General features: G+C 41.6%; 1 protein-coding gene across 1 annotated transcript in view; it reads left to right on the top strand.

Moving 5' to 3' along the window:
• The window catches only part of stk38l (serine/threonine kinase 38 like), a 29412-nt gene extending 3074 nt beyond the window's left edge, over window positions 1–26338 (top strand). Inside the window, exons 2-14 of the mRNA XM_084447535.1 lie at window positions 1316–1455; window positions 1850–1901; window positions 3878–4000; window positions 7227–7310; window positions 11577–11700; window positions 12378–12532; window positions 12892–12994; window positions 13530–13591; window positions 16535–16652; window positions 19143–19266; window positions 20612–20707; window positions 23640–23731; window positions 25584–26338. Coding sequence (XP_084303661.1) covers window positions 1322–1455; window positions 1850–1901; window positions 3878–4000; window positions 7227–7310; window positions 11577–11700; window positions 12378–12532; window positions 12892–12994; window positions 13530–13591; window positions 16535–16652; window positions 19143–19266; window positions 20612–20707; window positions 23640–23731; window positions 25584–25711 — 1395 coding nt within the window. The 5' untranslated portion in view covers window positions 1316–1321 and the 3' untranslated portion in view covers window positions 25712–26338. The remainder of the gene's footprint in view (window positions 1–1315; window positions 1456–1849; window positions 1902–3877; window positions 4001–7226; window positions 7311–11576; window positions 11701–12377; window positions 12533–12891; window positions 12995–13529; window positions 13592–16534; window positions 16653–19142; window positions 19267–20611; window positions 20708–23639; window positions 23732–25583) is intronic.
• Window positions 26339–27933: the final 1595 nt, after the last annotated feature.

The following is a 27933-nucleotide window of genomic DNA, read 5'->3' as shown; positions in this document are numbered from 1 at the left end:
TGGGAAGTCAATGTTCAGAATCTCTGGTTTGATTTTGCCTAGGAATGACAAGGTGTCCTCTGCCCTTTGGAACCACGATAAAAACATAGATTATTCCTTCGCCCTTGGTTCTCAATGTCATCCAACTTCTGTAGGAGGGCCTCCACTTCGGTGGCTGTGACCGGGGTTTGCCTGCTGCCTCTTGTTAGCCTCTTCCAGGAAGCTTATATGGCTCTCGACTTGAGAGATGCGGTCGGCAACATCAGCTTGTTTGCCATCGGTTGCACTTGTAGTCAACTGTATAGCCTCTAATTTGTTGTTGTGGGCATCTGACTTTTCTAGGATTAGAGCCGTTAGTTTGGCAAACTCTTCGGCCACTTCCTCGGGGAATGAGCTAGCAACAGGTGCATCATTAGCATCAGGCCCGTCACAAGGTTTCTTCTGGCTAGCTAGGCAAGCGTTAGCCGCTTCGTTAGCCTTCACTCCTTCGGAGCTGGTTTGGGAGGGGTTTGTGGATTGTCGAGTGGTGTTTGGCATTGTTGCACTATACTGCCAACTTTTAGCCAGACAAATCAAATCTGTTTTGGCTCTTTGTCAAGTTTTAAAGCTAATTATAAGTGGGGATGGGAACATCTCTTGCTTACGCAGCCATTCTTGTCAACCACGTCACGTGACTCAATTAGGACTTTCTTTTTATATGCCATCATGTTACGCCCATTTAGCAGTTGGCTAGTGAGTGAACTTGCTGCTGCTATGTCACCATGGTGACTGGAGAAGCACACAGCCATTGAACAGATTTGGCGAGGAGCAGTATTTATTTGCATAGCGAGCCAGATGAATTGCATGTGAAGACCTCCTTTTGATTTCCCTTGGAGCTTCACTCCAACATTCAATAGTGTTATTCAAATGAAACTTTCTTTTTGAAACAAAACGCAAAATAAATACTGCTCCTCACCAAATCTGTTCAATGGCAGCAGCAGCAAGTTCACTCACTAGACGACTAAGTCTCTCTTTCTCTCCCTCTCTCTCTCTCTTTCTCGGTGGAGGGGTGTAAGCAATTGGTCACCTGACCCATTAAATTCTGTAGTGGATCCAAATCACGGGGCAGGTCCATGAGCCTCCCAATGAGAGGTAGGAGTAAGGTTGTACTGCTAATAATTCAAACACGATGTGATTGTCGTTTGGATCCAGCAGTGTAGATCACATGTAGGTTCTGTTAAGTTCTGAGGCGGGAGAGTCTGTCTAACTAGTCTGACTGATACTATCAAATGACTCGGGCCTCTGTGTATGAGTTTGATTTGCGCATTTAACAGTAGTCTTTGTTTTTGGCCAACAGGATAGTATGGCCATGATGGGAGGGACTGCAGCAGCCCTTCCCATGAGCAACCACACCAGAGAGAGGGTAACTGTAGCCAAGCTGACACTGGAGAACTTCTACAGTACTCTTCTGACGCAGCATGAGGAGCGTGAGATGAGGTAAGTCTATTTATACTGGCAAAGTGGGAAATCATTTGGTATTATCATGTCTCTTTTGGAGACAAAAAGGAAAAGTTGCTCTTCTGTACAGTTTTATTGGGTATATTTTCACTTGGGTGTGTTATTAAGTTAGTTCGTTCGTTTGTCACAAAGCAGGATTCCATCCAATCTTCCCAAGGGACTGTCAGCTCCAACAGGAGGATGTTCTTTGTGGACTCGGAGACCAGAGTGATAAGAGTGGTCCTCACGGTGTGCTGCAGGAATTTGAGTTGTCTCCCTCAGTCTGGCAATAGCTTTGAATCCTGTGCCAGGGAGTCGGTGGCCTTCCAACCTACACTACATGTACTGTGGTAACTTACAGCTATCTTGAGAATAACTGCCTTCTTTTTCCCAGGCAGAAGAAGCTTGAGAAGGTCATGGATGAGGAGGGATTGCCAGATGAGGAGGTAGGTTTCCACTAGTGTAAGGAACAATGCCATTGGCTATTCAATTTATTTCTTTGACCTGATATTGTTGGACAGACTGGATATCCAAGGTACAGACTATTAAGGTATGAAAAGACCAAAAATATTGGACAGCCACTAATGGACAAAGCTAGTCTACGGGCTGTCTACCCACCTTTTGGTCCTGCATTTGCTACTGTATCTGTCAGGGGGGATTATGGAAATAATGCAGTTTACTTAATAACTGCAAAGAAATGCCTCCCATTTAGTCAAGACTCAAGCTCAGCACTTACAGTGCATCCGGAAAGTATTCATATCCCTTTACTTTTTCCACATTTTATGTAACAGCTTTATTCCAAAATTGATCAAATTATTTTTTTCATCAAAATTCTACACACAATACCTCATAATGACAAAGTGAATTTGTTTTTTTTTGTTTTTTTTGCAAATGTATAAAAAAAAAGGTAAGTATCACGTACACCTATTCACTCCTTTTGCTATGACACTCAAAATTGAGCTCAGGTGCATCCTGTTTCTACTGATCATCCTTGAGTTCTTTCTACAACTTGATTGGAAGACCTTTCGCAAATTCAATTGACTGGACATGCTTTGGAGAGGCACACGCCTGTCTGTTTAAGGTCCTACAGTTGACAGTGAATGTCAGAGCACAAACCAAGCCATGAAGTCAAATTAATCCTCCGAGACGGGATTGTATTGAGGCACAGATCTGGGGAAGGGTACAAAAAAATCTGCAGCATTGAAGTTCCCTACAAGCCCAGTGGTCTCCATCGTTCGTAAATGGAAGAAGTTTGGAACCACCAGGACTCTTCCTAGAGCTGGCCGCCCGGTCAAACTGAGCAATCGGCGGAGAAGGGCCTTGGTCACGAAGGTGACCAAGAACCCGAAGGTCACTCTGACAAAGCTCCAGCGTTCCTCTGTCGAGATGAGAGAACCTCCCAGAAGGAAAACCATCTCTGCAGCAGTCCACCGATCAGGCCTTATCGTAGAGCAGCCAGATGGAAGCCACTACTCAGTTAAAGGCACATGACAGTCCGCTTGGAGTTAGGTGCCAAAAGGCACCTAAAGGACTCTCAGACCATGAGAAACAAGATTCTCTGGTCTGATGCAACCAATATTGAACTCTTGAAACTACTGTGGGGATATTTTTCAGCGGCAGGAACTGGGAGACTAGTCAGGGTTGAGGGAAAGATGAATGCAGCAATGTACAGGGAGATCCCCTGCTCCAGAACGCTTTGGACCTCAGACTGGGGCGAAGGTTCACCTTCCAACAGGACAGCAATCTTAAGCACACAGCCAAGATAACAAAGGAGTGGCTTTGGGACAAGTCTGTGAATGTGGCCCAGCCAGAGCCCAGACTTGAACCCGATTAAACATCTCTGGAGAGATCTGAAAATGGCTGTGCACCGACGCTCTCCATCCAACCTGATGGAGCTTGAAAGGATCTGCAAAGAAGAATGGGAGAAACCGCCCAAAAATAGGTGTGCCAAGCTTGTAGCACCATACTCAAGAAGACTTGAGGTTGCAATTGCTGCCAAAGGTGCTTCAACAAAGTATTGAGTAAAGGGTGTGAATACATATGCACATACAGTATGATCTTTGAGTGTGTTTAAGAAAAAAATTGCTAAACTTGGAAATTTTTTATTTTTTTATTTTTCTCATTATGGAGTATTGTCTGTAGAATTTTGAGAAAAAAAGATTTTAATCCTTCTTGGAAAATCTGTAACATAAAATGTGGAAAAATTGAAAAGATATAAATACATTCCGGATGCACAGTAAAAGTGAAACACTGCACTGATCTACTATAAGTGTGCGGAATTTGCCAGGTTGAGCGGTGATCTTGAATTATTGTAAAATAAATTAAATATGATTTCCTTCTAGAGAAAGTTTACGACAAATGATTGCTGTCTATTTTCTGTCAATCACATGCACCTACACTAACTAACTGTATGTCTTTGCAGAAAGTGATGCGCCGCTCCCAACATGCCCGTAAAGAGACCGAGTTCCTTCGGCTTAAGAGGACACGGCTGGGCCTAGATGACTTTGAGTCTCTTAAAGTCATTGGAAGAGGCGCCTTTGGAGAAGTGTGTTTTCACCTTTTAAAAGGTTTTAGTGCGTGGAATGCTGCTCTGCTTTGGAAGAATGGAGAGAAGAACATACAATATTTTATAATCAATACCACTGCTTACATTTCAAACATTACATATTATTTTTTGGTCATCAATCCGCATGAGGTGTCAGTCATGAGAATCAAACATTTACATCAGAGTGAGACAACAGCCTGTTCTCCATTTTTGTGCGTGGCGACGCACCAAATATGGCAAATGTCCGGTTGTCACTCCCTCCCTCCCTCACTCCCTCCGTCGTGTTGTTGACCTGCTGTTCTATGTTGCCACCACAAGAGGCAGTGGTCCCAGAACACCAAAACAAAAACACTAGGACACCGCACATTCTCCAGGGGCCTGTTCCAGAAAGCGGGTTCAATAATGCCTGTTTCTAACCCTGAGGTTTGAATTGATACATCCTGACATCGGCAACCCCGAAATTTTGGTTCCAGAAACGCGGTTCCCGGCTGATTTGCGCTGGCACAATCAACCTTGACTATATACAGCTTGAGCTAAGCTCGTGCACGAGAACTATGAAAAGCCATCATCAGTAGAGCTACGATACAATGATTCACCATGGCAACCGTAGACAACAAAAGATCACCCCTGTGAAAGTCGAAGTTCTATCGCGTGCATGGTGATTTCGGGCACAAAATCCGTAGGAGTCAAAGTTCTAGTTTATTCAGTGAACATGTAACCACACTGTTTTAATATTAGGCTAGCCTACAGGTGAAAAGTGGTGGAATCTCATTGATTAATGTTGATTAAAGCACACTTGGCATATAAAAACCTAGCCTACATTTGTTATAATGTGTGCAGCATCACACACAATCTTAAAAGTGCAAAGACTGAGGGCTAGTTTCGGAATCTGAATCGGTTTATTGCCAAGTAGTTTACAACATACTAGGATTTAGCTTTGGTCAATATACTGCATAACATTGATGGAGACAAGGGTGCAGGGACTAGACGGTGCAAATTAGTACAAAATACGAATACAATATACAAATGGAGTGAGATGTGTTAGGCCTAGGCTACAAAATGTAATGCATGCGTGAATTTTGTGTGGAGGTGCGTGTAGGCTATGTAGATTATAAGCCCTACAATCAGTGGTCATGTAGGCTATATTGTATACAGTATATGAATGAATAGTGTTTGTAATTTTCAGACAGTAGCCTAGTCAATGTAGGCTACCTGCACCGATGACCTGCACATTAATGCTGCGGATGACTTCCTGTTCACTCATTTATAGTAGGCACAATGAGGTTGCAGCATTACCAGAATATTATGTAAAATATCGTCGTTAACTTCAACTGAATGCTTTCAACATAGTCACCTGCTATTCTGTGGAATTCCTCCTTCATGGGCAGAGGTGTCCAGAGCAAGGGACACTTTCCGTAGTTATGGCTCAGACACACAGTAGCTTTCGCAATGTGTTCTGCATCGCCAATGTTATATAAATAAACTCCCGTTTGCAGAAACGCAGGGCAGCCCACATAATTTGCTTTGATGTAAGAGCACGGCACGATGTGAATTGTGCAGTATTATAATAGCGATTTCAGGTCAGAGAATTAGATACATACTGGAGTTTGCAGAAAAACGGTAACGTTATTAGATAATCCTTGGGGAATGATAGGATATCTGTGGAATGATAAGATATCCCATCGCAGTCTTAAAATCCTCTCCCGGTGAAACATGCATGCATTTAAAACTTCACGAAAACTTGGCGCTTCCTCATCTGGTAGGGAAAGACGGAGAGAAAGTCAGGATCTTTAGAAAAAACCTGCTAGCGAGCAGGTTAGGTTGACAGAATGAGTTACCATGGTAACCGACCCACGCTTTCAGTGAACTCGCTTTCTGGAACGGGTTTGAGTTGTCTTTCTTTCACAAGTTTGAGTTGTCCCTCTTCCTGGAACGGAAAACCCAGGCTTTCCCTCATTTGAGGGTTAACAAAGTCAGGATTTTCACTAAACCCACTTTCACTGGAATACCCCCCAGATCCTTGGTGGTGTAGTGGATAAAGCGCCTGACTCCCATGCCAAAGGTCAGGAGTTCAAACCTCGGTGTTGGAGATATTTTGTCACTGGATTTTATAGAAGCTATGTAAAAATGTGGTTACCTGGTGGTGCTATGTCAGTAATTGAATTTATGTGCAGTAATTGAACGTTTGAAATACTCCTGTTTTGAAATTATACCTGCAGTATAGGTGTCTAAGTAATTACCCATTATATATTAGGCTAAACATTGCATCTATTTACCAGGTAAATGTTTAGTAATTGGGGGAATATGAAAGGAAGGGTTACCAAAAAAATGTTCAGAGTAAGTTAATTTAGCAATAGAAATCCATAAGCCTAGGGCCAATGGGCCTAGGATATAGACAATAAACTAGTGAAATGGTGGTGGAACATCTATCGGGGATTCCGCCGGAGGTCCGCCAACTTGTCCATCGGGGACCCGCTGTAGGTCCGCTAGCCTTGTGTTATCTGGGTTTATTCCTTACCTTTGTCCAGAAACAGAAGTTGAACCAATTGCAGCAAAATGGGTAACGTTATAGGAATCATCAGTGTAACTGCTTTAGCCACTGACCGCTACCATTAATGTTATGTAAGCTGCTGCTAGTTGTTGTGAGCTCATGAGCTAACTGGCTATCCTGCTCTTATTGTGCTGGATTAGCATTGGAAGCATTGGAACTGATGTCTCCAGGCGACAAGACCTATGTTCATTTATCAGACATTATTTCATGTCAATTCACAGCTATTTCAGTGGCATGACTAGCTTCCATCCTACCAGTCCTGAACAGAAACAAGCCAGCCACTCACATAAGCCAGGTGGACCTGGCCTGGTTAAACATGGATAGGAAACGCCTATGCAATGTAGTTTGCAATGCAAACGCAATTGGAAGGAGACATGGTGTGTGTAATTAAGAAATACCATGCAAGGTTGTGGGTGGAGCAGTTGTTGTTGTACCCAAAGGGTACTGAGTTCGATTGTGCAAGTGCTTTTTGTTGGAGTAACCCTAACTCTAACCACTCAGGTGTAAGGCCTAACCACAAGAGTCGAATGCTTAAGCTTAACCGTAGGAGAAATGTGTGAATTGTGTATTGCCCAGTGCCACACTTAGTAATGCATTTGTAAGCTTGTAGTTGTTAATACTTTGGAGAGACCAAATAGCTGGACTCATGCCTTGTGTTCATATATATGTTCCCAGGTCCGCCTGGTTCAGAAAAAAGACACAGGACACATCTACGCTATGAAAATATTGAGAAAAGCAGACATGTTGGAGAAGGAACAGGTATGTGCATGTGTCATTGTCTGCTCCCTCAGATTATGGCAATAATATTCATGATGATGTTCCAAATAAGAACATCATCATGGTGATCTGTTCAAATAAAACTGTTTATTAACCTGGGGTTAGTCTAAAAGACTCTTAACCAGAGCAATTTACTGTATGTTTCAATTAGGGCTGTCAATCGATTAAAATAAAACAAAACTAATTACTTGATCTGTAATTAATTAATCAATCTAATTAATCGCATATATATATATCTTTTTGCTGGGAAATGCCCCCAAATGAAGATTTAAATTAAGACATTACATTATTGTGGCAGGCACGGAAAGTATTGAATAGACATTACAAAAGGTGGCTTTATAAGTCAATATATTGTTTTATTAAATTATTATTTGCAATAGCTTATGTGTAAAGCTATCATTCAATCCGAGAAATATATTCAGTATTGAATTCGCAATTCAATTTGCGACCGAGTTTGTCAATATGTCTGAGGTAGACTTGGCCTACTCATTCTGTGCTACCTACTCTCTACCGCTTACGGGGTCCGCTGGGCAAAATTTGATTAATAAAAAAAAAAACTTTTTTTAAAATTAATTTCTGTTAACATGTTGCATAATTAATTGGGTTACACCTCATAATAATAACAATCCTTTGTAAAGGATTTAGAAAGTATTTGTTAATAAGGAACTAATAATGTACAAATCATTTATAGACATTGATAAAAGATTACCCCAGTACTCATAAAAATCACAAAATGATTTCCTCAACAGAAAAAGACACAGACAACACAAACCGATATAGAAAATGTATAAACATTTATTGAAAAATGCAAAATTCCCCAATTTATTCAATCGTTTAAAAAAATATGCAACTCAAATGTCCTTCAAAACATGGCTTGATAAAACATCTACAACACTGTACAACTGTACATAAAAATACATTTTGAAGGTAAACACGACCACACAGCATACTGAGCGCCTGGTCAGTCCATACATGTACCTCAATACCTATACCTCTCTCAACCTGGCGCTGCCTATGTTCTGATGCATATCAGAAGAGGAAGACGAAGGAAGATACTTGTCTTTCTTTTACGTCTGAAGTGAGTGATCTATGACGATGAGCCATCTTCGTTACCTCTATGCTCTGTCCTCTCAATCTTCTCCGTTTCTCCATCGCCCCCACACAGGCCTCGCACACTTTCTTGGCCATCTTGGACAAGATTGCTATACTCCCAGTGATGTGGTGTTCATGTCTATTTGCTGCCATCTAAAGTTTAAGTGCTCTCAACAATAGGCTATGCGGATGCATGTTTTTTTCCACCTCCGAATAACGAGTTTCGTTATGAGACTTCGGATAGAAAACATATGTTTCCAAGGCATTATCTGTGCCTTTCCGAATAACTTTTGTTTTCGGGCACATCCCTACTAGTGTATAGTAGTTTTATGAGAATTATTATTTAGCGAAAGGGAAGCTGTCTTGCTTTTTTTGTGGGACATTCCTGCTTGTGCGGTCTGTAGCGCACATTGTATTGGGTTGAATTTTTTAAACAGACCAGAGTATGCAGGGTTATTTAACGTGTTGCTGAATAAATTAAACATTGTATGTAGCTACAATGGGCTAGGGCCTGTACAGGAAGACACACAGCAACACTTTGTTGCAGTACCATAAAAGTGCAGGTCTTGGAGGCCTACGTGGAGCATACACTGATAAGCAAAGAATTGTGTAGGCTAATCATTGCAATTATAATTCCTATTAACCAGGTTTCTCGTGGCCAGTTGATCCATTCATGCTAGGCCTAAGGTTAGAATGGATTGATTGTAAATTATAGCAACAAAAAAATAGCAACAAAAAAAAGATGTGATATACTCACTTCCAGAGAGTGCCCAACAGGTAGGCCTACTGGGCGTGTACTGTAGCTAGTGTCAATGACAATGAATAATCTAAAGATAGAGAGAGAATGACAGATGTTAGAATTTATCGACTAGAAATGATACCTAGTCCTTGACTTATTTCCATCGCGGTCCCTGATGGCCTTCAAACAACACAGACCTAACATATAGGCTAACATTTACCCTACATTTGAAGCGTACCACACTACCATTACAAATGTATACACACATTGCCTTAGGGCCTAGGCTACATATAGTAGTAGTAGTAGTAGTAGTAGTAGTAGTAGTAGTAGTAGTAGTAATAATAATAATAATAATAATAAACTTATTTATAATATAAATAAAACAGTTAAAAAAATATGAAGCTCAGGGAAGGTAGCATAAAAAGATAAAATGAACTAATAAAACAATAAAACACATTACCCAATAAAATAATAAAACAATTACAGCAACAAGAACACATAGAGTAAAATCATTATAAAACGCTTTGATGTAAAAATGAGTCTTTTAAAAGTATTTAAAAGAGATTTAAAAGTAGAGACAGAGCTAGTCTCAGATCCTCAGGCAGGGCATTCCAGAGGTTAGGAGCCCTAACTGCAAACGCCCGGTCACCTTTAGTCACAAGCCGAGCAGAGGGAACAGAACAGAAGAGGATCTCAGGCTGCGCTTCGGCTCATAGGGGGTTAAAAGGTCTGAGATGTATGAGGGAGCTAGACCATGTAGCGCTTTAAAACTTAAAAGCAGAATCCTAAAATCTATTCTAAACCTAATAGGTAGCCAGTGAAGAGAGGCTAAAATGGGGGTAATGTGGTCGCGCCTATTACTCTTAGTTAAAAGCCTTGCAGCAGCATTTTGAACCAATTGCAGGCGGGAGAGTGACTTTTGGCTAATACATGAATACAAAGAGTTACAGAAGTCTAAGCGTGAAGTAATAAAAGCATGGATTACCCTCTCCAAATCTGCAAAAGACAAAAATGCCCTGATCTTGGACAGATTCCTTAACTGAAGAAAACAGGACCACACAACATTGTTCACTTGCTCCTCAAAACAAAGTTCAGAGCCAAAAATTACACCTAGGTTCCTAGCAGACTGTTTGATGTTGGAAGACCAATTACTGAGATTACCCTGAACTAATTTAATAGTCTCTTGAGGCCCAAAAACAATAATTTCTGATTTACCATCATTGAGTTGGAGGAAATTGTCTGACATCCAGCCCTTGATATCAGAAATGCAATTATTGAGGGTGCTTAAGCTGGCCAGATCGCTATGATTAAAAGGAATGTATAATAGCGTATCATCCGCATAACAGTGAAAGTAGATATTGTATTTGCGGATGATATCGCCTAGGCCTAATTGCCACTGATAGCACTAAGCATTGGTGAGTTAAACTTAACTTAAAAATCCAGTATTGTTTTCACTGTGTGTTGTGGTCTGCTGTACAGGTAGAATAGCCTATTCAATAAAATAGCCACTTTTAAGATTGGCTGATCGGATTAGGGAAAAAAACGCAACATTACAGTTTCACTCGGCCGAATAATTATAGCCTATTGCAAGATTACAACACATATAGCCTAATGCTTGCTGACTGAAACAGCCACTGGGCCGACCTATCTGCAACGTTTGAAATAAAGCACAGAGATGAGAAGAAATCCGACTATGAGCTGATGCTTGTACGACATTATGGAATAGAATGAGACGTTCGATCTCAGGCTGACGTCGGCAAGATGTATGTGTGCTCTCTGTGTACTGAATCCACTTCCTGTAATAGCAAAACAGTATTTAAATAGAGTGTCTCTCTTCGTGTAGGATTGTCTAGAATTATATCATTAGTATTGCTCTGAAATGAATATTGATTGATTATTATAACTACAGTAAAAGTTTGTCAACCATTTTCGACAATAGCCCCTATGAGCTGCTTTCGGTCTAGATGCTATTAGAACAAGCTAGCTACTTCTAATGGACTAGTACAACCTAGCTAATGTTAGCTACTTCTACTAATAGGCAAACTAGAACAACTTAGCTAACCTTGGCTACTTTTACTACTAGACAGCAAAACAAGATGACAGATGGAACAAGTGAATGGCTTGCTCCAACACCGTCTTCAGCTTTGGGTGGTATATTCTCATCCTGGCATATCCTTATCCTCATTTTGCCAGTTGGTGTGGCTACCAAAAGAAAATTACATGTAGACAATTTAACTAGATTTTTGATGTTAGAAACATTTCAGTGTTGTTCCTATAACAATTTCAACATTACTACACAGATAAAGAAGAGCAACTCATATTCAGTAAAAACGGTTCATAGGTCTTTCTTCTCTGTATGCTTTTTCTACTTGCTTGTTCTGTGTGACAACTTCCTGTATGCCCACTCTACTCTCTAGGTGGCTCATATCCGAGCAGAGAGGGACATCTTGGTGGAGGCAGACGGAGCCTGGGTGGTGAAGATGTTCTACAGCTTTCAGGACAAGAGGAACCTCTATCTCATCATGGAGTTCCTACCTGGAGGTGGGCAGTTAAACGTACAGCACTTTACAGGAAATAGATTGAGCAATTCCCCTGCCCGCACGGTGGTTTTGCGATATGCAGAGTGTGCCCACTCAGTTTCTCCACTCCTGGGTCCAACCTAGTAAATCAGCCTGATCCCTGTGTTGACATGGATGATGCAAGTGTACATTGTGAATACAAACTGTCTGTCTGTCCCCCTGTCTGTCAGTCTACCCCTATCAGTCGTTCTGTCTGTCCCCCTGTCAGACAGTCTACCATAGGGGTCAGCAACCTTAAATGTCTTATTTGTTGGTCTACAACTCATCAGTCTACCCCACTGTCTGTCTATTCCCTGTCTGTCAGTCTATTTGTCGGTCTACACCCTGTCAGTCTACTCCCCTGTCTTTCAGTCTACCCCCTGTCTGTCAATCTCCCCTCCTGTTTATGATCATGGGCGCATATCTGTAGGACCCCTTCATTACCGCTTGCTGTTATATTTATGCTTATATTTATTTTCAAAATATGTTATCATTCAAAAAGACATAATATGACAAATTTTCTGATTGCGTTGTATGATACATCATTTTAAAGGTTAGTCTGTTATTAATGAAACAATGAAAAACACCTGGAGTGTATCACAAATGACTACTATGCATAAGAATGTGTTGTGCACTAAGATTGAAGCCATTGATCCTCAGGTGATATGATGACGCTCCTGATGAAGAAAGACACCCTGTCCGAAGAGGCTACCCAGTTCTACATAGCAGAGACCGTTTTAGCCATTGACTCCATCCACCAGCTGGGCTTCATCCACAGAGACATCAAACCTGACAACCTGCTTCTAGACTCCAGGGTGGGACAACAATATACATACAGCATAGACTGAGAAAGGATGCAGGGGGCTTGATTTCTCTCTTTACTTTATTCAGATAAAAGGCTAAAAGAGCCTTGGTAAGTGTGGTGTGGTGTGGCTTATTTTTATTTCAAAGGCGGGGCCTTGGGAAGAGCATGCCGTAAAAACAAATCTGCAAGCAAAATGACACGGTAGCCAAATATATGTTACAGTAAGCACAACAGCATAAGCTTCTGTCCCAATAGCCATTTTTAAATCTTATGTGTAGAAATGATTAGTCACCAAAAGGCTTCTCATTTTACTACAACCTTAGTACTGTAGTTTACACTCTTTATGATAGAAGTTTTCTATTTGTGTAGGGGCACGTAAAGCTGTCGGATTTTGGCTTGTGCACAGGACTGAAGAAAGCACACCGAACAGAATTCTACAGGAACCTTACTCACAACCCTCCAAGTGATTTCTGTGAGTCTTGATTGTATTTTTTATTTTAACAAAAGACGGACCAGAATGAATTCTGTTTTAATATACTTCAAGCGTTGCATTACAAGTACACACAAAATCACCAGACAGTTATAAAGAAAATATGCATTACATAAACTCGAAATTCTGAATATGTTAATAAGAATAGTATAGTGTATTTTAGATAGCTATTCTTGCACTTTGCCTTCAGCACTAGATTATGCTCTTAGTCACTCTTTTTAGAAAGGAGATGCACTTGTGAGTTCTGGCAAGTACTGTAGTAGTACATTGGCTTTTCCTACGTTAAATGCAATTCTTGTTAGTCGTTTTTGATAGAAGCGTAATGTAATTGTAAATGTAAAGTCTAGCAATATGGAATTTAAGATAGTCTTTCTTAACGTAATATAACTGGTACATACAAATACTTTATCCAGAATATTGCTTTTTCTTGTCAACTATGCACTTTCACTAAGATACATTTTACATTCAGAATAATTAGGTAAATATCAAAACTAAATTGTTGAAACTACTTTCATAGCCTTCCAAAACATGAACTCCAAGAGGAAAGCAGAGACATGGAAGAAAAACCGGAGACAGCTGGTAAGAACTTGTTGTATCTCAGCACTTTAGGATGAGCAAGAGATGGGTCCACATTCATAGATTTAACTCTCCCAGGTTGTTGCTATACATATAAAGTCACACTGTAATATTAGTATTGCAAATTCCATATATTGGCCGATGTTTATATCAATGTACAATGAATGTGGCATGTATTTAGTATTAGTACAGTTTGTGAATAAGGGTATTGTGGGCTACTTGAACAACCTTCTGTACACACAAAAATGACACACCAGTGGTCAGCTGCTGAACATGTTGCTGGCAACTACTGGCACCACAGCAGCGTTTAACTTACAGGCTCAGCAGCAGCATCCCTCTTTCCCCCTTGCTACCTAGCTGGCAGCACGTAGCTCGGGAGGGGCGGCACGTAGCTCGGGTAGGTAGAGCGGCTGGCTGGGGAACGCAAGGTCCCCAGTTTGATCCCAGCTTCCGACATTGTGCCGACGTGTCTGAACCCCAAATTTGCTCACGTACGTAGAACATGGTAGCGTTGTATTTAGTACTGTTGCCCCACAGCAAGAAGGTCTCCAGGGCCTTTCTGTACAGAGTTTGCATGTTCTCCCTGTGTTTGCAAGATTTTCCTCCCAAAAGAGCCCAATACATTAAAACATGCAGAAGAACATGTGCTCTTCTGAACAAGACTTGGACTGAGCACTTGGGCTAGTCCCCGGGCGCCATAAACGATGGCTGCCCACTGATACTGGCGGCCCCTGGAGGAGGACAGCTTGGATGGGAGAAATGCAGGGAACAATTTCCACCAGCGACCCCTGATTGCATGTGTTTTGTGATGTGTCGCCGCTCACGTGTGCAGTTGTGTGCCACTAGCCATGTGGTGAATTAAAGACGAGGACTCGCATTATAACCACAGACATACATACTGTATGTGTGACGTGTGACACTGTCAATGGCCCTAACCTCCCTCCCCCCAGAAGCCATAACCCCCCTCCCCCCAGAGGCCCTAACCACCCCCCAGGAGAGGCCCTCACTATCCTCCCCCAAGAGAGGCTGCAGTCCACATAGTCCCGTGATTCCAGACTTTCAAGATCTCCGCCTTTCCACCTCCAAAAGTCTGGAGACATCTCCATTGAAAACCTAGGGTAGAACAGCACCAAAAACCAACGCTACCAATCAAAATCAATTCCTTTTCTTCAATAGGGTGAAGGACCCGCCTTACCAGAGATCATGTCCTCCCCCTATCCTCGTCCGTAGAAAGACAAACTGGAGTGAAGAATCAAAACATTAAAAATGGGTGTCCCGACGAGCAACATTAGATCATTTGATTGTTTTATCAACTGTGCTCAGTCCACAAGATTGATGCAATTAAGGATTTACAGCGAGTTTGTTTAAAACGTTTAACTCAGGACAAGATACATATTTGCTTGCATGTAACCTGACAGGGCATGTCCACCAGACAATCACCCATTGCTTGTTTTTTGCATGCCCCCTGCGATTAACATCTTAACAACTTCAATTGACTCAAATGTGTCTATAGGATTATTAATATGTCACTTTATTAAGTTTTAATGTCATTTGAGGCGAGAAAGTAAGGATGTAGATTCTCAATCTGTGTTCAGTTTTTCGAAATAAGACCTGATTTCCACGTTTGTGGAGATTGCTGGCCCGGGATCTCCATCTTATTTTATGCTAATTCAAAGCGTCTAGATTTTGCATGTCTCAAGCGAATACATTGCCACCAGAACTCATCATCCACTTTACCCCCCTGGTTTTGAACGGGTTTGAGATTTTCAGCACGGGACGTTTGTGCTAGTGTACAGATGTGGGAAGTTAGAAATTTTCCATCCTGCAGCATTTCACCTTTGCGGTATTTGGCAGGGAAGTCCCGTTGGAATTCTTGTGGGATTTCAGACGGGTGTTATTTCGTTTTAGTGATGCACCACCGCCAGGTGGCGTCTTTGAGCCGATTTAGCAGACTGGGCTCAGTGTTTTTCTCCTATAGTCTACGAATGAAGACAAGCCTGATCATTGCATCAATAAATTTCACATTCTTTCATTTGATATGCTCTGTTGTAAAGCACTCTGAGCTGAATTTATCTGTATGAAAGGTGCTATACAAATAATGTTTTATTGTTATTATTACCTTGTTCTCAAACACATTTTTCTCCATCTGGTTGTAATTTAATTAGTACAAACACATATCTACAGTATCTACTGTATCTCAGTAACTGACGTCGGGTCAAGACGTGGTGTCTGTTAAGTCAAATGTGCAAAATAACAGTATTGCAAATATAGGCCAAAGATTTTCCAAAACGGGAAGGTTTTTCTTTTGCGTTTTACAAAACCTCCGTGTTCACACAACAGTATTGTGATAAGGATCTGCGTTCGGATACTACACTGTATCCTATACTACACTGTTTGTGAAGTTGTGATAGCCGATAGGAATTTTAACAAAATTATTATTATTATTTTTTAAATACTAAGAAACAGTCAGGCTGCCGAGTGACTGAGCTTTATGGTAGCCCTCTCATTGGCATTTCCAATGCTAAACTTGTTTGTCTCCCAGTGGTGGTCCAACATGTCTGCACATACTTTGTGTAAGCCTCTATAATGTCAGTTCCTGTAGGACTAACCCCAAAAGTTAATCAGAGCACCAGCTGCCCAACTATACCTGCCCACTCTCCCAGCTCTGTTGTAAAACATTATCAGAGTCTCTGAACAGGCACAGATAAAAGCAATGACATCCAGTTAAGAGATTTGTTACTGTAAGAGAAATGGAAAGTGTCCGTTACCCAAGCCTGCCACAGAAAATAGTACAGAGTAAGCTGGCAACTACTAAATTGTTAATATCCATAGCTCACCTGTCTCATTGTTGTATATTCAGCCCCTCTTATGGGTATGAAGTTGGTTAAGAATAAAACACAAAATGTTGTCAGACACTGTTATATTGATACTGTATCTGTTGTGCAGGCCTACTCCACTGTGGGAACTCCAGACTACATTGCCCCAGAGGTCTTTATGCAGACTGGATACAACAAGCTGTGTGACTGGTGGTCGCTGGGCGTCATCATGTATGAAATGCTTATAGGTATGTACAGGCTTTGTGGAGTTCATAAAAATGTATTGATGTTTACATTTGCATTGTGTTGCTAGGTATCATTCAACAATTTGTTGGTTTCAGTTAATAGGGCTACAATAAGTAAAACAAAATAGCTACTATGCAGGGGAGTTTTAGGATTTATCTGAACAACATTCTGCGGAATCATTTTAGCCTATTAATCTACCATCCCCACCAGTAAAGACAAATTATTCACATTTCAGTTGGTTTGGTCATATTTCCTGCAAAGACAAATACAATTAGTATTTTATATTGTTCCAATTAACATAACTTTCTAATCTGCCACCCCAAGTAGGCTACAGTCCTTCATCAGTTTTTGCCATTTGCTTGATGAGACCATAGCAATTGAGTTTGAATAGCTCTCTTTCTGGAATTCTGGAAAACCCAGAATTTCTCATTGGTTGCTATGGTGAATCATGCTATCAGGTATTGGGGCTCTACTGATGATGGCTTGTTATAGTCCTCATGCACGTGCTTAACTCAAGCTGTACCTATTCAGTGTTGATAGAGCTAACTTGGATCAGCCAGTATCTGCTTTTCTGGAACCGAAAACGATGGTTACGCATTATAACCCTAGTTCTATGAGTGGAGTGGAGCCCCACAGTGCTAGCTCCTATTGGCTAGTGAAACCTAGATAGTTACAACTGACTGAAGAAAAAAAAACATACATGCAACTGTGTCCAATCAGGTCCGGTGCACTACTACGCAATAAGCGCCTGCATAACTGCTCCTAACCGAAAATTTCAGCGAGCAGAAATTGTTCCCTGTGGGGCTCTATTTCGTGGCGCTCCGCCCAACAGGGCTAGCTCCTATTGGCATAAGCGGAGCCCCAGTAACTAAAGACTGGCCAGCCAGGACACAAGTCAGTGCTCCAAGGTGAGACCATACCAAAAGTTGGCCCAACCCAAGCACTGGCCCCACCCTGCCACACTCAGTTTATCATAGCCGAGGGCAAGGAGAGGTACGTGAGGGGAGAGCCGGACCAGAAGCAGTTACACCGTAACAGACCTAGCCTCACCCACAGACAGGAGTGGACCATCACTCACTAGACAGTCCCGCCCTGGGACATCATGTCTAACATTGACTCCCGCTGGCGGCTGTGCCTAGCACAGTCGATGCTACGGACACAGAGGACATGAATAAAAGATAATAATGGACAAAAGGAGATGGAGATGACCAAGTCGCCGCCACACACATGTCCTCCACAGACACACCATTGAACAGGGCAACCGATGTGGCCACGCCCCTCGTAGAGTGTGCCCGAACAGCCCCAGGCAGAAGGCAACCCCCAGTCTCATAAGACTTAGAGATGCCCTCACAAATCCTCTGGGAGAGACGCTGTTTAGACAGCGGTGAATCCACCTTCCCCGGGCCATGACAAACCAATAACTGCTGAACATAACGAGTCAACGCACGCGCAGGACACAACAAATGTAAGCGGGCTTCTTCCTTGCTCGTTCTCCAAATCCTGTGCACTGAATGCGCCCCCGACCACTTGCGCAAAACAGCTTTGCTCCCATCTCCCATGATGAGAGCAACTGTCAGCGCTCTCAAATCATTGACCCACTTGCCCGATGTCAGTGTTTTAATATAGTCAGAGTATTAATAGAGAGCCACTTGAGAGAGATTTGCTCTATTGGTTCAAACGGTCCTTCACACATCGCGTTCAGAACCAAGAGCAAATCCCAAGGCAGTGTCGTAGATTTACAGTACACACTGAGCGAAGATGGTGCAGCCAGTCAGGAAACGCTTAATCGGGATGCCTGATTGAAGCCGGATGAGGAATTCCAAAATAGTCTCAACCAAGCAAGACTCGAGCGATATCCCTTTTTTCACACCAGCGCGCAAAAGCAGCCCACTTGCCAGAGTAAACCGAGGCAGTGGAAATCACGCACACACTCTGAATCATACAGATCACAGCCGGAGAGACAACCTCTATCAGACAATCTCTGCCATTCAAGAGCCGGGGGCATGCAAACTTAGTCACTGGGGGGAACTGAGAATCACTCAGAGCAGATTCAGGCGCGAGAGTGGGACGGACAGGGGGGGTCCGGGGGAAGGGGCGAGGGTCCAGGCCGGGAGCCGGGGCTGAGCAGGGCGGACCCGGCCAGAACCTTAATAGGTTGTGCCCCTTTTTACCATAAGTTGCTGTTGTTTCATTGGAAAATCTAAGAAAGCAAATGCATTAGCTCATAGTAGCAGTGACTATGAGCTGAGTATTACATATAGATATTAGATATTTCAACACTTTTGTCATGTGACTGGATCTTGGCCGATTGTCGTCAGCCATAACGGTTTGCACCCAATACATCATTGTGTTGTATGTCTGAAATATGCTGCGCATTCTTTGACCTATAGGGGCAATAAAGATTTAGTGAACTGAACCTTTGGTATAGTACAGTGTGGATCTCATGTACAGTATGGAGACTTGATGAGTGATTGCCTGGTGTGTCTCTGTAGGGTACCCCCCCTTCTGCTCTGAGACGCCACAAGAGACCTACAGGAAGGTCATGAACTGGAAAGAGACTCTTGTCTTCCCCCCAGAGGTACCCATCTCAGAGAGGGCCAAGGATTTGATTCTCAGGTTTGTAAGTCGTCACGGCTGAAATGTAGTGGGCCAATCAGGCACTACATTTTAACTTTTGTCCTTCCCCCAGTGGGGATGCAGCCCCTGATTGGTTCCCGTAGTTTATGCATGACAGTGAAATAAAGGCTGCTGGCAAAACAGTCTCCCAAAGCAACAAGTGGTAACATTAGTAGAATAAACACAGCCATAGGTGCAGTTATTGCAGAAACAATAACAATTAAACAAGAACAAGAGTATGCACTAACAGAGTTTCTCAGAGGAAAATATGTTTTTGCAGTTCTTCTGACTGGTTTGGCAAACGTTTTGTTACGCTGGTTGAAGGAGTGGCTAAAAGCAAGTACTCCCGCTCACTGAAATAGTTCTGGGCGGCTAGAAGTCCAGACTATCGCAAAAACGTTGTTTTTTGCTAGGAAGTCTGGCTCCCAGGCTAATGTGAGTGCAGGGCTGCACGATTATGACAAAAGATAATAATTGCGATTATTTGTTTCAAAATGGTAATTGCAATTAATAATTGTGATTAATATTTAATATATAATATTAATATATAATAACCAAAATGCTCCCAAATCACGGACGTTGATCCCTTTCTTGCTACTAACTCACTGACCTTGTTTTCACTCATTTTTTCACTATTCACGGCTGCAGGTACTCTTGTGACACTTGTCTTGACCTACTGCTATCTGTCCTCTCAGTGAAATTGCTGCGCACAGCGCACTCAGCGGGAACGCATGTGATTGGTCAGACAGCATAAGTGCCTGTGATTCGTCCGTGTAGTCCTAGCACACTCAATTCAAAGCAAAATTATTAATCACATTAATTGCGGCATTTTGCAATTAGTTAATTGCGGAGGTCGATTTCGATTAATTCACGATTAATTGTGCAGCCCTATGTGAGTGTGTGTACTGTATGGTGCTGTACTTGATTCTCAGGTTTGTAAGTTGTCACGGCTGTGTGAGTATGCATATATGGTGCTGTACTTGATTCTCAGCTTTGCAGAGATACAGTAACTAGTGAATATGAGTGAGTATGGAAAAGCATTTAAATGGCTAATTGATATTTTATTTTGTTACAATTTATTCTACCCTAAAAAGCTAGAAATTAAATTGCAACATAAGAAATCGTTTGAGATTTTTTTTGTCATTATGCATTTTCTATGATGAAATGTATATATTTTTTTTAATTAGAATTTTTTGTTACAAAAATCCAAAACACAAAGGAATTGCAAACATGATATTGATGTTGATCATTTGACCATTTCAGATAGAGATTAAATTAAAACTTACAGAATCTCCCAAATTCAGCCACTATGCACTGTAAAAGAATGATCTTTTTCCCATGCCAGATACTGTAATGACGCTGAGAACCGAGTTGGTGCTGTGAGTGTTGAGGAGATAAAGAGCCATGCCTTCTTTGAGCCTGTGGACTGGGAGCACATCAGGTATGTGTATCAATCTGCTGTGTGTGTGTGTGTGTGTGTGTGTGTACCTTTCCTCCTACCTCCCACCACCACCTCTCATGTGCTGTGCTCTCCTACTGGCCTCCTAATTTTGAATTGGTAGCACCACCTGTCATTTCCTCTTTCTGCTTGATATCTAGAAGTTTACATTATTGTTTAAATGCAAGTTGAGACACTAGTCTACATAAGGCCCCGTGTCCACATAGCGCCTTTTTCTGTCAGAAAACCGCTGGGGAGAGCTACATCCCAGCGCCCTGCAGCACCTCTTTCCTGCTACGCTTGGAGTGGACATTTTGTTTCTATGACAATATATCTTCAGCATCATCAACCGGCGTTGTATACGAGTGTTTCTTTGTCTTATATTAGCCATGTTTTATTACTATTATTATATTTCTATATTACTAATTATCCTATAGAATATCGTTATCTAGCCTATTATTTATTTATCACGAACAACCGGCTTGCCGTCGCACTTGCCTGAAAAGAGCGGCCGTGACGTTACCTGCGCCTTTGAGAAGTTGAGATGTTTTCAACTTCCGAGCGCTCGGAGCGGCAGCCAAAAAATGCCAGAGCGCTCAAAAAAAAATAAGACGCCGGCTGCAGCGCCTTTCTCCAGGCAGCTGCCAGCGCTCTCTCCTCATTGAAAACAATTGAAAAAGAGAGCAGGCGCTCAGGAAAAAGCACTATGTGGACACGAGCCCTAACAGGTGTCACTGTGTTGCTTGGCAGTATTGCCTTTACGCTCACTTGCCCATGCTGGGTTCGATCTTGGCTGTACAGAAATCATCACACTTCACACTAACAGATAGTATACATAAAGCATTAAACATGGTAATTTAGCGAACTTTATTGAGGTATCCTACAGAATACATCGCTTCAACTATCCACACAAATGAGAAATATAACGTTAGGGTGCATTCCATTTGGCTCGGGAGGTGCGAGTGGGAACTGGCAATGGTCACTTCCGAGGTGAGCGTTCCAGTTGCAACAGCTGATCTACAGCTAACTAGTAGCTCTAGCCTTTGTTAGCAAACAAGTTGCTAACAATGCACTAAGTCAGGGGTGTCAAACTCTGGCCCGCGGGCCAAATTTGGCCCGCAGTGTAATTATATTTGGCCCGCGAGGCAATACCAAATGACTACTAGAGCTGGCCCGCTAGTATTATACAGCGCATTCACCGCTAATACTACAAATCCCATAATGCTCTGCTGTTGTTTTGGCGCGTCAATCAAGACAGGACCCAGAAACGCCCTCTCTTCTGTGACAGTAGTCATAGCAATCTCATACTACAACTGTAACCGTGTTACCCCTTCTTAAAAATGGCAAAAAGAAAGGCAGAAAACATAAGCTTACCGTTATGTAACGTCTCACTGTGATAGAGACACCTGTGTTGACCTAGCCGGCCGCTGTGTTTGCTCTGTTCCTGTTCATTCAATCCTGTCTGCCTTCTTGCCGGCCTGCCTGTCTGCCTGCCTGTCTGTCTGCATGCCGGCTGTCTGTCTGTCTGCCTGTCTGCCTGTCTGTCTGCATGCCGGCTGTCTGTCTGTCTGCCTGGCTGTAGGACAGTCAGGGTTTTACAAGCTTCTCTACTGAGCAGATGGAGCACCAACACTTGTGTCTGAGGGTGTATTCACATATGTTAGTGCACACCATTGATGCGCACCAAAAGCGAAAGTGATAAGTTTATATTCAATGTTAAAGCAAAACTTGTTTGGGTCCATATTAAAATTTTCATTTGTTCAATGTTGGCCCGCGACTTTGTTCAAGTTTTAAATTTTGGCCCACTGTGTATTTGAGTTTGACACCCCTGCACTAAGTGGTTTTGTGCACACAAAACACCATAATCAGCAATAGCTTTAGCAGCTTGTTTGTTGCTCTCTACACTGCAGCCAGTAGTCTCGTCAGGCGCAAGGCGAAATTTAAATATTGCTGATTTAAATAATAAGACTGCTGCAGCATCATCTTCCATCCGCCGGACAGAAAAATTATGGTAGGCGGGCTCTAGCGTTCTACCTTCCGGATCGAGCTGGAAAAGTAAATAGACACCAGCCTGTTGACGCGAGCATAACTGATCATGGCTGGATCATGGATGTATTATAAGAAGTGATAAGGCATGCAAAGATGGCGGCCCATTCAATCCAATGAAAGCTGCTCAGTGGCGCATAAAGCAAGCCCCCATGGCCAGGAACAGCCAGTTTTTGGCGTATTGGCCAAGCTCTGTATTGCAAGTGGCGCAAAGAACCTGAAACCTAAATCCCCCACTACACTGAAGTTACAGTAATATGGGTACTGTAGAGCCACCTATGAATGAATCATGGTCAAAACTTTATGGTGAGTTCCTTGGCCCATGCTGCACCCCTCCACCGAGTTTCATGCATATCGGGCTGGTAGTTTTTGTTTAATCCTGTCCGCCTGCAGACAGAAACATACACACAGACAGGGGCGAAAACATTACCTTCCGCCCTGCGGGGCTTTGCCCCTGGGGCGGAGGTAATAATAATAACAATAATACCGTAAACAGATATTGAAGCACGTGCACATTTTTTGTATGCCTGCAAAGTGCACGCTGCCAGGAGGTTTCCAGGTGTCTGCTGGCACCAGAAGGGCTCTTGAGCAGTGGCGTTTTTATATTTAAAAAATGGTGAGGTATAAGGCTTTCATCCAAAATGTCCAGGGTGCCTGAGCAGAGTCCTGTGATTCCATTCCACTAGCCAAAGCACAGACAATGACTCTTTTCAGAGCCACCCAAATGGCATAAGAAAGTAAATTCCATGTGTCTGTTTCATTCATAATTTCTTCGGTTTCATTGAACAGCAAAATTCTCCTTCAAAAGCAATCATGTAACTTACAGGTGCTGTGTGACCTTTGGAAATGTTAAGTCATTTAAAAAGGTTACGTCTACCTACTCCAACAGGGAAAGACCAGCAGCGATCTCCATTGAGATCAAAAGCATTGATGACACATCAAACTTTGACGACTTCCCAGAATCAGACATCCTTCAGCCAGGTAATGTAGTGTTTGCCATAAGTTTCAAACATTCAGAAACATATTTGGTAACTACCTTAAGAGTACATTCATTATGAAAACCTACATTGCAATATCTTTACTAACAACTTTGAAGTTACATATTGATATGATATATTTTAGGGATGCACAATATTTATATTCGATACCGATAAATTATTGGCAGATAATGGGAAACTTATTTTGATTATTTCTTATTGGATAATGATATTATAGCTCATAATTGATCAGCTCGATATATTGTATACTGTGTATCTCTACAGTACATTTAATACCTTGGCATGGCTGATGTGACAGATTATGGCAAGGCAAGGCAAGTTTATTTATATAGCACATTTCAGCAACAAGGCAGTTCAAAGTGCTTTACATGAGACATTAAAAGCATCAAGACAAAGTGCAAGGTCATAAAACGTCACATAAAACAAAATGTAAAAAAGGACATTTAAAACAAAATGCAGGAATAAAACAATACAGGAATAAAAGTTACAGTGCAGTGTATGAATGAATAATTATTTGATTATAACAAGCAGCAGCAAAAAAAAAAGTCCACCCACCCTCCTCCTCCTCAAAAGCGCTCGCAAATATAGCCTACCCTTCTTTGGACATGACAGTAGGGGAGCCGGGACGAAAATAACACTTTTTTGTTTGATCCCATTTACCTCGAAATTAATAGAGGTTGCAATTCCACGTTTTATGACACACAACTTGCATGTCTTTCACTATTATCAGCTGTAATTTTTGTTCTAGGATACATGACTTTAACATAAATAGGCTGAAAATGGACAGAGTGCAGTGCAATGATACTTTCTTTCCTACGGCGCGGGATTAAACTAACACAGGAGTGGGGCGGAAGTAACAGTAAACTAAGGGACCTGTTTTTCAGGGTTGTAGTTCTCTTTACTTTCAACACATGTACTATTAGACATCATTTCATGTTTATATTGAGTCAATATATGCTATATGTTCTTTCCTAAATATCGCAATGTTGCACAGGCAATAATACAGGCAGCTAAAGTAGTGAATCCATCAGACCAGGACCAGGATAGCAGATACTGTAGAACTGTTACTTTCGTCACTCCTCTCTCTCCTGTCACTTCTCCCTGGCTAGCATCCAAGACTTGCAAGTATGAAACTTGAAACCTATGCTTTCATTGTCATTAGATGTGTTAAGAAAACTACATAGGTTTGCTTAAACAAGTAAACACAATTCTACAATTAAAAAATACCTACAGGACCTTTTTTTTTTTACTTCCGCAAAAAAAGCTTTCGGACCAAATATGCTCTGATTGCACCGAAATTTTGTGTTAAGCTCATGCACTGTTATATGCATGTACACAAGAAAACACGGCATTGCATCTCCTGCAGTTTCTGAGAAAATGCATGTGTTACTTTTGCCCTCCTTTACTTTCGTCTTGGCTCTCCCCTACTTTTCTTGAATCACGTGATTACCTCAGCAAGAATCAAGTGACGTATACATGTGCATGGACCTGTTTTGCCCACTAGATGGAACCGTGTGAAGGCATGTATCCACTGGGGGACTGGACTGGCATAAACTACAGATTAACTTATTTTCAAAATACAAAAAGATGAAATTATCAGTTATATTATCAGTATTGGCCATGAGAAGCAGGTACTGTAATTATCGGTTATCGTATCGGCTGTAAAGAATCCATATTGTGCATCCCTACTATAGATTCTTGATTCTCCCTGTACTGTAGGCAGACCATCTGACTGTTTAGAAAGTATGACTTATGTGTGGATCAACATGTCATAGGCCTTGAGTATGATATACAATGGTCGTTGTGCTCCTGGTTACCCACTCTTGTAATTTCAGTTGCCAATGTTACGGAACCAGACTTCAAGTCCAAGGATTGGGTGTTCCTGAACTACACCTATAAGCGCTTTGAGGGGCTGACCCAGCGAGGCACTATCCCTACCTATATGAAAGCAGGAAAGGCCTGAGGTGGATGGGTGGACAACGGGACGGCGGAGAGAGACATCTAAGGATACAGGGTCCTGCGATGAAGCCCAGCTGACGCTTCAAGCAAATGGTCACCGAGGATGGTTGACAAACTTTACCCCTCCTACAGCCAGAGGAAAAGCAACAACTCCAGTAATGACAAGAGTGGCAGTCATATCCTATCTATTGCGTATAACACTGTATTTTATCCTTGGCTGTTCAGCTACATGGCGACTATCAACAATCTGCATGTTCACACTGTGCTGTAGGGTCTTAACCTCCATTTTACGGATCTCCTTTACAGGATATTAATTTCGTGAGGTGAGGTGAGGGCATCAGATTGGGTATCTGTAGGTAACAAAGATAATTGTTTTAATTATAACAATGAATTAAATGATCTGCACTTTGAAGTATGCTTTAGCAATAAATGAAATGTTTATTTCCATTCTCAGGATGGTTTCACCCCTCTTGGCTTTAGTGTCTGTAGAGGCCAATAATGTAATAACTACTGTTTATTTAGTAACTGCCAATAATGTAATATTCTTGCAATTGTTATTGTAATAATATTTTGATAGTGTAATAACTGCCCAATAATGTAATACATTTTCTAAACCAATAACGTAATAATCTTTTGAGCCTAATGTAATAACTTATTAAATTATTGGCAGGTTATTACATTATTAGCTGCTAAAAAAAACATTAAAAAATGTAATAATTGATCTGACAATGTAATAATATACTTATGTCACTCTATTTAAGTTTTATTTATTGGCTATAAAGTGTCACACTTCCATGACACTCACGCATACTGTTGCTTCTTTCAAATAGTTGCTCAAAAGCCTGAACACGCGCACACACACACCTACTTTGTCTCTCTCTAGGAATTAAGACAGTTTGTGGTTCTTGATGATTAGACCTATCTCTGGCCCCACCTTCTACTACTTGGCCATTTCAATACTAGATGAAGTGGGAGCCACATGTTTGAAACACAGACAATTACTCTTACTGTATGTTGTATAATATGAAATCAACACATTTTTGAAGATTTGTTCTCAAATAAAAAAGACAAACTTCATTCCATGACAAATATAATCTTTATTGAAGTATATTTAAATAATGTCTTCAACCAAAGTGGCACTATTATCCCTTGTGCTTTTTAAAGAACATTCTATTGATGTACTGTACAAGGTGGAGGTAAGGTGCTGGAGGTAAAGTTCAATCTCAAATGAAAAGTAACTTCCACTCATTTCCGTTCTGTATCAACAGTAACTTCCACTCATTTCCGTTCTGTATCAACAGTAAAAACCAGTGATTTTCAGATGTGGTATTTCAAAATAAAGACCCTCTAAACTGTCCTATACGACCTACTGTTTCCTGCAATTTCAGATTAGGATTTAAAAGAGACCGCCCATAATGCCTCAACACTTCCACTTCAGAGTACTAGTAGACCACCTCAGGGTGTCACCCAGTGATTTTCAGAACATTCTGATGTGGCATTTCAAAATAAAGGCAATCTAAACTGTCCTATAAAACCTACTGTTTCCTGCAATTTCAGATTAGGATTAAAAAGAGACCGCCCATAATGCCTCAACACTTCCACTTCAGAGTACAAGTAGACCACCTCAGGGTGGTCTGGGTGTCACCCAGTGATTTTCAGGACATTCTGATGTGGCATTTCAAAATAAAGGCCCTCAACTGTCCTAAACGACCTACTGTTTCCTGCGATTTCAGATTAGGATTAATAGGAGACCGTTCATTATGCCTCAAAACGTCCACTTCAGAGTACTAGTAGACCACCTCAGGGTGTCACCCAGTGATTTTCAGGACATTCTGATGTGGCATTTCAAAATAAAAGCCTTTTAAAGTGTCAAAAACTGCTTAAATCAGGATTAAAAGAAAACTACCATAATGCAACGGGTTCTATAGTACACAGTGGTGGTACGCCCCGTCTTGGTCTGACTCATGCAGTTTCAAGAGATTCTGATGTGCCATTCCAAAATAAAAGCCTTTTAAAGTGCCAAAAACTGCTTAAATCAGGATTAAATCAGGATTAAAAGAAAACTACCCATAATGCAACGGGTTCTCTACTACACCGTGGTGGTAAGCCCCGTCTCGGTCTGACTCATGAAGTTTCAAGAGATTCTGATGTGCCATTTCAAAATAAAAGCCAAGAAAGCAAAGACAAGAAACTCACCGAGGTGTTAGTTAGCGTTCTGACATATAA

This window comes from Borostomias antarcticus (assembly GCF_949987555.1).
Source record: "Borostomias antarcticus genome assembly, chromosome: 13".
Classification (NCBI taxonomy): domain Eukaryota; kingdom Metazoa; phylum Chordata; class Actinopteri; order Stomiiformes; family Stomiidae; genus Borostomias; species Borostomias antarcticus.
This window is presented reverse-complemented; position numbering and strand designations above follow the sequence as displayed.